The sequence below is a fragment of the Coregonus clupeaformis genome, chromosome 1 (assembly GCF_020615455.1).
Source record: "Coregonus clupeaformis isolate EN_2021a chromosome 1, ASM2061545v1, whole genome shotgun sequence".
Taxonomy (NCBI): Eukaryota; Metazoa; Chordata; class Actinopteri; order Salmoniformes; family Salmonidae; genus Coregonus; species Coregonus clupeaformis.
Window position 1 is genome coordinate 83130059 of NC_059192.1, and position 12823 is coordinate 83142881.

Here is a 12823-nt window from a genome sequence, read left to right on the forward strand (position 1 = left end):
GGCCCTTCTCCCCCGATTGCTCAGTTTGTCTGGGCAGCCAGCTCTAGGAAGAGTCTTGGTGGTTCCAAACGTCTTCCATTTAAGAATGATGGAGGCCGCTGTGTTCTTGGGGACCTTCAATGCTGCAGACATTTTTTGGTACCCTTCCGCAGATCTGTGCCTCGACACAATCCTGTCTCGGAGCTCTACGGACAATTCCTTCGACTTCATGGTTTGGTTTTTGCTCTGACATGCACTGTCAACTGTGGGACCTTATATAGACAGGTGTGTGCCTTTCTAAATCATGTCCAATCAATTGAATTTACCACAGGTGGACTCCAATCAAGTTGTAGAAACATCTCAAGGATGATCAATGGAAACAGGATGCACCTGAGCTCAATTTCGAGTCTCATAGCAAAGGGTCTGAATATTTATGTAAATAAGGTATTTCTGTATTGTGTTTTTTTTTTTAAATCCATTTTAGAATAAGGCTGTAACGTAACAAAATGTGGAAAAAGTATATGAGTCTGAATACTTTCCGAATGCAATGTAGCTCTCCTAAGGTATGCAATGACTGACAAGACAAGAGGAAAAATGATGATGCACTACCCAGTTCCGAAATTGCACTTTGTGCATTCTACTATTACAACTTTCAAGAGTAAGTTGAAAGCCGGACTCCAAAATAAATATGTATATGTGTATATATAATGTATATGTGTATGTGTGTGTAATGGGAACCACTAACCTATATTACATAGGCTCTCTGTCTCACACACCGCTGTAAAGAACAAGCTCTCACAACAAAATTCTATTTTTTCACCTCATAATGTTGTGATTCCAAGAGCCATGTTATAAATGACTAGCTGTTCAGTTGTGCCTATGAAACGTTGTGATCATCATGTCTATGAACAATTGTGAATCATGATTCCGAAACCCACTTAACCCAGGTGTTGTGTGAATTTGTTCTTAACTGACTTGCCTAGTTAAATAAAGGTTAAATAAAAAATTTAACAAATGTGTGATGTGAATCATGTGATTTAATTTATGGTCTCTGTGGTTTGTTGTGCCTAGCTGTGCTGTGTGGAGACCCAGGCACCCCAGCAGAGGGTTATGCTGAGGGGAAGCAGTTCACCTACAGTTCAGAGGTCACCTTCTACTGCAGGGACCCCAACATCCTGGTCGGGTCCTCCAGGAGACTGTGTCAGGTTGATGGGAGCTGGAGTGGAATACAGCCCTCATGTATAGGTGGGTCGCCCATTCAAACCATAATAATAATACACATCTGCTGCCTTAATTGTGGTGTGGTGTGTTGTACCATATCATGTTGTGTCACGTTGTTGAGTGTTTCCTTATTTTCTTCAGTGATGATAATGTTGGTAGGCAGTGAGCTAAACATTCCATTTGTCTTCAGATCCTGCATATAACACATGCAGAGACACTGGAACTCCATCTTACGGGATACCAGTCACATCCCAAGAATTTGAGGTAAGGTCCTTACTTTTAGCGATGTGAAATTGTGAGTAAACTGACATCTTTGTATTGACATTTGTGCTCAGATAATTAGCTAAAACAATCCAAAATAGTATTCTAGTCAGTCAAAGCAATTCCCAGGTTGTTGACCATTTATAGAAAAGTATATTCTTCTATTTTAGGTTGGAAGCAAAATCTCCTTCAAATGCCGTAAAAACTACCACATACTGGGATCTACGACAAGAACCTGTCTGGAAAATTTGACGTGGAGTGGTGTGCAACCAGAATGTATCGGTAAGACTTTTTGAAAGATTTGTTTTTGTCCCAAGACATTGTCAAGAAAACTGAAAAAGTGATTTATTAATCCGGCAGGTATCATTTTTCTTAGCATTGACTTGTTAATGACTAGAGGGAGAGATACAGGCGGTATAGAGGGGGGTATGACAGCCAAAAGGAGTAAAGTATTGGTTTAGCAAATGTAACCCTTTGATTTACTGCATTCTAGATCACTACTCTCCCCATGGCAGTGTCATGTTCTCTATCCCTCTCCTTAATAACTCTGCCCAGGATTATAGGTCTTGAGCTGTATATATGGATTAAAAGACAGATCACAACGGAAAAGCCATTGAGGGACGTTCAAAAGGGAATGGACATTTGAGAAATAGCTGTGTGATTCATGGACGGAAGTAAAGTAGGGATTGCTGCCCTCAGCAAAAAAATAGATAAAGTTAGCCAAGTTTAAGCTGTTCGTATGTGAGTGGTAAATCAGTGCGCGATTTTGACAGCATACCCCACAAAATCCTTCAGGCGTCTCCTCCACATAAAGCGGCTTCACTGTCAGAGGCTTGGGAGTAGGGAGGCTTAAGTTGATGACAGGAAGGTGCGAAGACTGAGCTCATATATTATGTTGCAGATAGATAGCAACACTCAGTATTTGTTTAATAATTTTACTCCTGATAGGATTGCTTGATCTCTACATAACTCCATAATACTGGTGTGGGAGTGGGGCTGCTGTATTTTGACCGGTAATCCCGGTCAGTGGTCGAGGGAATTTATTGTGTTTTACCTTCCTTTCTTTCTTTTTTGTAGCCCATGCCTGCAGACAGCCCGAGACACCGTCTAACATTGACGTGAGGGCTATTGATCTACCAACACTAGGCTATACTTTGATTTATACATGTCAAGACGGATTCTTCCTGGCCGGGGGATCAGAGCACAGGACATGTAAACCTGATGGAAAGTGGTCCGGAAAGCCACCTGTCTGCAAAGGTATTCTTAGGCACTGGAATATGCCTATTATTCAAATGTCACTATTTCCTGTGAACCCTTCACAACCTGAGGAGGATATATTGTACTGTGGGCCATATACAGGGGGGAAAAAAGTATTTAGTCAGCCACCAATTGTGCAAGTTCTCCCACTTAAAAAGATGAGAGAGGCCTGTAATTTTCGTCATAGGTACACGTCAACTATGACAGACAAAATGAGGAAAAAAAATCCAGAAAATCACATTGTAGGATTTTTTATGAATTTATTTGCAAATTATGGTGGAAAATAAGTATTTGGTCACCTACAAACAAGCAAGATTTCTGGCTCTCACAGACCTGTAACTTCTTCTTTAAGAGGCTCCTCTGTCCTCCACTCGTTACCTGAATTAATGGCACCTGTTTGAACATGTTATCAGTATAAAAGACACCTGTCCACAACCTCAAACAGTCACACTCCAAAGTCCACTATGGCCAAGACCAAAGAGCTGTCAAAGGACACCAGAAACAAAATTGTAGACCTGCACCAGGCTGGGAAGACTGAATCTGCAATAGGTAAGCAGCTTGGTTTGAAGAAATCAACTGTGGGAGCAATTATTAGGAAATGGAAGACATACAAGACCACTGATAATCTCCCTCGATCTGGGGCTCCATGCAAGATCTCACCCCGTGGGGTCAAAATGATCACAAGAACGGTGAGCAAAAATCCCAGAACCACATGGGGGGACCTAGTGAATGACCTGCAGAGAGCTGGACCAAAGTAACAAAGCCTACCATCAGTAACACACTACGCCGCCAGGGACTCAAATCCTGCAGTGCCAGACGTGTCCCCCTGCTTAAGCCAGTACATGTCCAGGCCCGTCTGAAGTTTGCTAGAGTGCATTTGGATGATCCAGAAGAGGATTGGGAGAATGTCATATGGTCAGATGAAACCAAAATATAACTTTTTGGTAAAATCTCAACTCGTCGTGTTTGGAGGACAAAGAATGCTGAGTTGCATCCAAAGAACACCATACCTACTGTGAAGCATGGGGGTGGAAACATCATGCTTTGGGGCTGTTTTTCTGCAAAGGGACCAGGACGACTGATGTAAAGGACCGTGTAAAGGAAAGAATGAATGGGGCCATGTATCGTGAGATTTTGAGTGAAAACCTCCTTCCATCAGCAAGGGCATTGAAGATGAAACGTGGCTGGGTCTTTCAGCATGACAATGATCCCAAACACACCGCCCGGGCAACGAAGGAGTGGCTTCGTAAGAAGCATTTCAAGGTCCTGGAGTGGCCTAGCCAGTCTCCAGATCTCAACCCCATAGAAAATCTTTGGAGGGAGTTGAAAGTCTGTGTTGCCCAGCGACAGCCCCAAAACATCACTGCTCTAGAGGAGATCTGCATGGAGGAATGGGCCAAAATACCAGCAACAGTGTGTGAAAACCTTGTGAAGACTTACAGAAAACGTTTGACCTGTGTCATTGCCAACAAAGGGTATATAACAAAGTATTGAGAAACTTTTGTTATTGACCAAATACTTATTTTCCACCATAATTTGCAAATAAATTCATTAAAAATCCTACAATGTGATTTTCTGGATTTCTTTTTCTCATTTGTCTGTCATAGTTGACGTGTACCTATGATGAAAATTACAGGCCTCTCTCATCTTTTTAAGTGGGAGAACTTGCACAATTGGTGGCTGACTAAATACTTTTTTCCCCCACTGTATTTAGATGATCAGTTCACCTGCTTCTTGTATTTGTCAGTCATATTTCCCCCTATACATTGGTATTCAATACAGTAGTTAATTTGCTTTGTGCTCTGTGCTGGCTGAGAATATCTAGATAATTGAGTATACAACATTTCTGCTATCATCACATCTAAATCACTTTGGTAAAATGTGGCAAAACAACGTTGTCATTATTAGGCTACAAGCAGAAACTGGCAGTGAGTAGGTCACATCCATAAATGTCATGTAATCAATTATTTATTCCATCTTTCAGTTGGCCCAAAAATAAATGGTAAAAAAGGAGTGGATTCGGATGTTCAGAAAAACAAGATTCGTGGTATGTTATCTTCTCTGCGTAATTTGTTCATGTTCAAATGTCTTTTGGTATTTTGCGTCATCATGATGATGTGGCAAGTGACACTGCTTCTTGAAAGTCCAATATCTTGAAAACCTGACTGCTGACATGCAAAACATTTTGGGACTCAACAGTGGACTAATGAAAAAAATACCAAAATATTGTTTTTGAATGGATTTTTCCTTTAATGTGCATACGGCACATCTTGAGATTACTCTTAATGACGCCTCTTATGTACAGACAGCCGATGGATGACGCAAAAGCTAAAATAATCTGGATGAATTATTGTACCTTATCTTGTTCTGGGCATACATTATAACACAAGTCTTTCTTTCCTTCAGTTCCTGTAAATGTGTTTTCTTTAAACTTTGTCTGGACCGGGTTCTATGAGTACCTTGGGGCAAGAGAAGGTGCCACCATTACTGTAAATGGATTCAATGCAACAACCAGTAGAGTCAATATCACACTTCTGGATCAGAGCAAAGTGCAGTTTAAACTCTCTGGTAAAGCACAACACACATGTTAACTCTGACATTATTTGATTTGGCAAATACTACAGTTGAAGTCAACATTACAACAGTAAACACCAACCGATAACCCAATTTCCATTGTTTTCAGGAACATACAAGAAGGAGGAGAACCATTTGCTACTGAAGGTTTACCAGATACGTGGTCCTACAGAGATTCATTTCAGTAAATTCAAGAACGACAACTGGGCGATGGATGGCTACGTGAGTCTATTATTTGAATAAAATTATCATTATTTCCAATTACATTAGGGCCTTATTATGGACTTCAAAACTAATCAGGAAACACAAAACTATTTTGTCTCCCTTACTTAACATGTTTTCTCCTTCCTCTGTTTTCTGCTAATATACTGTACAACTAGCTCATGAGGTGCTAATGTCTGCAGACCATGTCATTCATCAATATGCAGCTCTGGCATTAGGTTTTGTCTACCACTGCAACGTAAAATAGTATGGTATAATGGCCTAAAATTATTTGCATGAACATGTGTCAGTTTTAAGATACTTTATTACTTTACTGTAGCACTCTTTTGAAAGTTAAAATAAGATACTGTATCTTCATTTATACAACGGCCAGTGATGAAAAATACTTGAAAGCACTACTTAAGTCGTTTTTTGGGGGTATCTGTACTTTTTTTATTTGTTTTTATTTTTGTTATTTGTTATATTTTTTTTGGGGGGGGGGGTAGATCAGCTTTAATACTGCATATAGATTGTAACTTCCATCAATGTAATTGTCTGCATCACTTCCAATCCCCCATATGTTTTTTTGCAAATATATATATATATATATATATATATATATATATATATATATATATATATATATATATATATATATATATATATATATTATATATATATACATATACATACATACACATACATATACACATACATACATATACACATACATACATATACATACATATATATATATATATATACATATCCTTTTTTTTTTTAACATGTATTTTCCTTTATTACTTTCCAACCCCACCACCCCCTCCCTTAATTGGAGTAAACTAGTGAACAACAACGCTTAAGTCTCTACTTCCAGCTTATACATACTATATATATTTTATGGACACAGTCAATTTTACAATAATTCTATTTTGTTTGTTTTTACTCCTGAACTTCCTCTACCCTCAACCTCTCTGATCATTTTCATGATGTCCATCCGGTTTGCCTCTACATGCCATATCCCCCAAACTGTGCTCTTTCACAAAAGTTCTCAACCTATATACGTATCTGTACTTTACTATTTATATTTCTGACAACTTTATACTTTTACTTCACTACATTCCTAAGGAAAATGATGTACTTTTTACTCCATACGATCTCCAGCTGTCCCATAGTAATGAATGTGTTGGGATTCGGGACGAGACAGACAGGCAGGCAGCGTTTCTTAGCCAGTTGAAATCATGAGTCAGCTGGAATCATTTTTATGGATATATACAAAGAAATGTGATTTGAAAAAAGGTCAAAGGAAACAGTGCAGCTAGTTTGCAGTCTTCAGTTTGAAGTTATTGTGTTAGCTGTGTTGTTGGCTAGCTCCTCTGAACAACAGTGTCCTGACGAGTGAACATATTTTTCTATGCCAGGAGAAATCTCTCCTCATTAGCTCATTGTTATGGATGTATCCAAATAAATGTAACTAGAAAACAGCTAAAACAAATGCAAATGCGGCTACTTTGCTGTTATTCTGACTGCACTTTTTGACGTGACTGTAAATTAGCCGTAGTTGGCTAGCTAGCAAGCAAGGGATAAGAATGTTGTCAGCCAGTATGGCAATGGAACATTTCTTACGAACGACTGGGTCGCGTCCATAGATACAGAACAAAAAGACTGAACGACTGGGTCGCGTCTCTAGCAACCGAACCAATAGAACGAACGACCAGCCGGCTTGGGTAGCAACCCTAGATTTGTGTCGGGACTATATTACATTTACATTTTAGTCATTTAGCAGACGCTCTTATCCAGAGCGACTTACGTCTACATTTATATCTTGTTGAAGGATGAATTAGTATGAATAGATTCATGAAAATACAATTTCTTATGAAAATATGTCAATCATTATTTGAATATGTTGGTAACCCTTGTATAAAAGTGATAATGCCCTCGAAGCTGGTGTTTGGAGGATATATTGGCAAGGTTTGCCGGCCCGAGACGAAGTAGAGGACCTAACAACAGCCGTGCCAATTTATCCTCCAAACACCAGGGTCTCGGGCATTATCACTTAAGTGAACACTACAGAAGTAAGTAACTTCAAGGCGAGAGAGACAATCATAAGCTGTATGAGGTCCAAAGGATTATGTGAGGTGAATGGGTAATAGTTCTAGTTGTGTAATGGTTCTGCATTTCAACTCTGCTCTGATTAATCAGAAAAAATAAATAATTCCCCTCTCTTTTGTGTTGGTTTAGGTGACCGCAGAGTCTGACCAGAAAACCTTTGTTTACCAGGGTCATATTCACAGCAAGGACTTTGGAAGATTTGTACTGACAAGAGGTACAGTCATTGTGTAGTCTCAGTAATCATTAAAAAAAAAAGACATGCACGGTTACATTTTACTGCTGATACATGATACCTTTTACATAAGTTACTCCTAGAATGTTGATAAGAATGATTGTACTGTTATGTTTCTTTATTAGGTCTCTTTACAACAGACCTGGACCCATCAAATCCTCCATACTATGGCACGAATAGCAGTTCAGTAGCAGCTGCCATACTAGTGCCATTCTTTGCCCTTATTCTATCAGGGTTTGCATTTTACCTCTACAAACACAGGTAAGGAGTGCCGGCTATTGGATGTCTTGGTAACCTGTATTGGTGATGTTTGTCCATATATGCTTAGATGTTAAACATCGTTGTCTCTTTCTTATAAGTTATGGGAAACTCCTTTGCCTATTCACCAACGATGAGTGATCCCTAAAAGTTTCAGTTGATAAATCGTTACTTAACAAAACCAAATGTTAGATGAGTGTGAGACAAAATGATTACAAGAAAAGAGCAGTGGAGTTTTCCAAAGCTAAATGAACAAGCAAAATAAAGAAAATGTGACATTATTGTCAGATAAAATGGAAATTACCCAATATTAAAAGAACATAAAAAATTGGCAGGGTACTTTCACAAGACACTGATGACAATGAGAGACCCAAAGACGTAATCAGGGCGGGCGGCAGGTAAGACATAAGAAACGAAATCACTATAAGCAACAATTCCTACTTCCACATCGTCATTACTGTCTTTTACTTTTTTCATTTTGTGGAGAAAAAATAATAATTTGAGGGAAAAAACGTAAACTTGCTGGGATAAAATGAATATGTTGTGTTCTTTGATCTCATATTGTCATCTCTCTGTCAGCATATTTCAACCAGCTGAATGTTGTTCTATTTGTTTTTTTGTAGACATTTGCCTATAAGATTTCATGAGAATCCATATGTTTTTTGACTGATATAATTACTGGAGGGGAGTTTTGAAGAATTGTGTTTTAACGTATAATGAATACAGAATCATGCTTACTAAGTATCTTCATATTCACAAAAGTGTCAGATTTAGAATACTGTCTTTTGACAATGTCATAATAACATAATATAGGATAGGATTAGTCTGTTTTGATAGTTATAATATTTTCTTCTTTCTTTACTGAATTCTGCATACCATATTATACATGTTTAGCCACTAGGCTTCATTACCACCTACTCTACCTCATTCAAACTCCCACAGAGACTTTGTAAAGCTTTGGAAATGTGTTTTTTTTATATGCAGAGGTATTCTCCACATATGCAGATAGATCCTGCTTTAACAATGCCTTTATGGGGGATTAGCATTAGGACTTTTTATATCCAAACAAAGTTAATGTAGAAGACACTAAGCCCTCCAGGCAACTCTCTAAACCTGCATTTGTCTTACTTTTACTTAGTGAGATTTGTAAGTTAATGGAGGGAACATTAAGTAAAGGCTTACAAAATAACTCCTGGGTGGAATCAAGGTCTTCACATTGATCTTATGTTGAAGCTTAAAACCAGGTCAGTAGGCTTTGAGTAGGACTCCTCAGTATCATCTTTCAAATAATAAGAGGTTATATGGTCTCCCAGGGTAATTGTGTATTCTAGATCAAAGGAGGGCTGAAACATAGTTTCCTTAGCTATGGGTTTCATGTATTCTTATTTGGTATATTTAAAGATGCAGGTACAATGATTTACAGAGTTTCCTCAAGTGGGAAAGAGTTTTTGCTTCGTCTTTGGACTTTTTGCTATACATTAACATCCCTTCATGAAGCAAAGTCATATTTGTCTGAAAAGTAAACAACAATCACAGCTAGTAGAGTTATTAAAATATTGTAAATGTATTAACACTTTTTATTTGTTCACCTTTCAGAACAAGGCCAAAAGTACAATACAATGGCTACACAGGTCATGAAAACACAAATGGACAAGCGTCGTTTGAAAACCCTTTGTATGACACAAACATGAAACCCACAGAGGCAAAAGCTGTGAGGTTTGATACAACTCTGAACACGGTCTGCACAGTAGTATAGCCCTTGTATCGCCAGCATTGGACTGGTTTTTACAGCCAGATGCAAATATTCCTTTGACTTATCACGTTATAACCTCTCTGTGGACATGATAAAAGACACATTTTAAATCAATGACAGTTTTATATGGACTAAAACAATAACTGTTGGTGTTCTATTGAGCAAGGACCATGTATATGGCCAGGAAAATAGAGGACAGAAGAAACTCTCTTGGATTAAGGAGTTCTGCCTTTCATGGCTGTTTGCAGGATGAAAGTGTTCATTCTCCTCCCTTTTTTTCTGTCTTTCTGTCTTTTTCCCCCAAAGGCCCTCCTTGGGGAAACACGGAAGTATCTTGAAAAGCCACATAATTGTTGATAAAAAGTGTTTTCTTCAGTGAAGATGAACAACAAAGGAGGAAGCAACTTTGAACGTGTTGCTGCTCATTCCTTGCCAGACTTCTCCAATAAAGGGAAAATATGCTACAACTACAACTGTCTCGCAGGAGATCCTGGCTATCTAATCTCTGGGTAGTTAAAGGAACTCTCTCAGCTGTTGTGTTGAAAAACTTTATCGCACAAATTTTGCACTAGTGTGTTATGAATGGAATTAAATGAAATGAGTCAAAAGAGGAATTTTCAAACTAACTGAAAAAATTACGTACAGTGTTTTTGACCATTTGTAGATAAACATACAGTATATTTCCATATCCACAGGGAGCAAGTTGTCATGCTGCCATTTTACTGTTTATCAACAGAGAGGCTTATTTTATTTTCAATATTGGTTTTGCAAATACATTTATGGAACACTCTGCTTACTTTTGTACATGGTTATATAATGATTTTAACTCTGGAGTCACAAGTACCATGCAGCTTATCAAGCATCATTTCATTCCACAAATCTCAATTAAGGAGCAATTGGTGTACATGCAAATGTGCAACTATCATGAATCATTTGTCATTTTATTCAGATCAATATTACTGCAGAGCAAACAGATCTGGCTCATCTGCTTTGAAAAAACAACAAAGCACAATATTGTTGTATACTGTAAATTGCATAAAATAATTACAGTATGTATCATGCATGATAGTTTGTCTATATTGTTGATCATCAGTTTGCTGTTCATATTGTAGTTTATTTGACATTACCACAGGCATTGAACATTGTTAACAACAGTTTGCAGTCCTATCTTGTGGTCTTGCTGCAAATTTGCTTACGTTTCAAATGTACCTCTTGCACAGAAGGACAAAGTTTTTCTACTCTACAATACTGGAACTAATGAAATGTTTATTTTTCATAAATGCTGCACTTGCTTTAAATCACAGTTTGAATGCAGAAGTGTATTTTTATTTAAATGTGCCATACGATTACGCCATGTTTTATTCTGACACATGCCAACCTTGTTTTGTTACTTAAGGCCAGGTGGGGAATTAAGTTGGATAGCAATCCTTCTTTAGCAGATGCATGAGCAGGTCATTTAGAAGCTTGTCTTAATAATCTGTTTTTCCCCCTTTATGATATGTCCCTCCTATCCTTAAGGGTATTGAGTCAGTGATGATGAATTGAACACTGACTTTATATTTACACTCCAAGAAACACTGCCTTATTAAATTCAAAAGCATGACAAAGCTGTCATAGTTACAACTGACCTGTTATAACACTAATGCTTGAGAGTGTAGGGCTACTTGAATGCATACAGTACAGTACACTGTGATTCCAAAGTCATAGATTAGCTTATTGTTTTTCCTAATAATTTTGGTTATGCATGTATTCACAAATAATGTTCAAAATTGACAGTAGATGAACTACCTTAGCTTGTCTTTTCAAAATCTGTTATCATATGCACTTGCTTTGAGATCAATGCATCAATGACAAAATGTGTAATATAATCTTGTAAGCTATCAGATTCCAGTTAATATCTGTTGTATTTGTGGCCATTGAAGCATTGCAGGATTCCCAGAGTGTGATCAATTGAATGTGTGTTCGTAAAATAAGAAGAATTTGCATTTCCTTCATTTTTCTACAAAGTGAACTATTTAGCATTTTACCTGTTGTTCATTGCACACCTACGTACTGTACAGCAGTGTTTTCAATCAATAGGGTGAAGACGAAAATTAATCAAATCATCTCCCATTCTTTGTCAACATTTTGTGATATAAGACCCACTGCTTTTAATCCACATCTTGCCTTCCTTTTGGCTTGCTGCAATATCATTTTTCTTTCATCTGTAAAATATATTCCCAACTAAAGAGCTGTAAAACTGCATTCAATTTAATATCATTACATTTTACAACATCATGATATCATGTGCTGCTGACTTGAAGTAGGTGCAAAATAAAATGTTTTTGTACAGAAATATATTTTTTATGAAGAATTTGTAAAATTATTAAATATGCTGTACTTTTTTGATTAATGTAGGTGCAAAACTTGTTAAAATATATGTTTTTACTATACAAAATGTAAATGTATCGTCTGAGTATGAATATAAAATGTACAGTACCAGTCAAAGGTTTGGACACACCTACTCATTCAAGGGTTTTTCTTTATTTTTACTATGTTCTACATTGTAGAATAATAGTGAAGACATCAAAACTATGAAATAACACATATGGAATCATGTAGTAACCAAAAAAGTGGTAAACAAATCAAAATTATATGTTATATTTGAGATATTCTTCAAAGTAGCCACCCTTTGCCTTCTTTCCTTCTTAATGTGTTTGAGCCAATCAGTTGTGTTGTGACAAGGGAGGGGTGATATACAGAAGATAGCCCTATTTGGTAAAAGACCAAGTACATATTATGGCAAGAACAGCTCAAATAAGCAAAGAGAAACGACAGTCCATCATTACTTTAAGACAAGAACTTTGAAAGTTTCTTCAAGTGCAGTCGCAAAAACCATCAAGCGCTATGATGAAACTGTCTCTCATGAGGACCGCCACAGGAATGGAAGACCCAGAGTTATCTCTGCTGCAGAGAAGTTCATTAGAGTTAACAGC

At 37.5% G+C, this 12823-nt stretch overlaps 1 protein-coding gene across 1 annotated transcript in view; it reads left to right on the forward strand.

Moving 5' to 3' along the window:
• The window catches only part of LOC121575262 (CUB and sushi domain-containing protein 1-like), a 190404-nt gene extending 178082 nt beyond the window's left edge, over positions 1–12322 (forward strand). Inside the window, exons 54-63 of the mRNA XM_041888234.2 lie at positions 1051–1224; positions 1391–1464; positions 1632–1743; positions 2539–2718; positions 4703–4765; positions 5125–5286; positions 5402–5514; positions 7735–7819; positions 7963–8098; positions 9692–12322. Of these exons, the coding sequence (XP_041744168.2) occupies positions 1051–1224; positions 1391–1464; positions 1632–1743; positions 2539–2718; positions 4703–4765; positions 5125–5286; positions 5402–5514; positions 7735–7819; positions 7963–8098; positions 9692–9851 (1259 nt within the window). The 3' untranslated portion in view covers positions 9852–12322. The remainder of the gene's footprint in view (positions 1–1050; positions 1225–1390; positions 1465–1631; positions 1744–2538; positions 2719–4702; positions 4766–5124; positions 5287–5401; positions 5515–7734; positions 7820–7962; positions 8099–9691) is intronic.
• Positions 12323–12823: the final 501 nt, after the last annotated feature.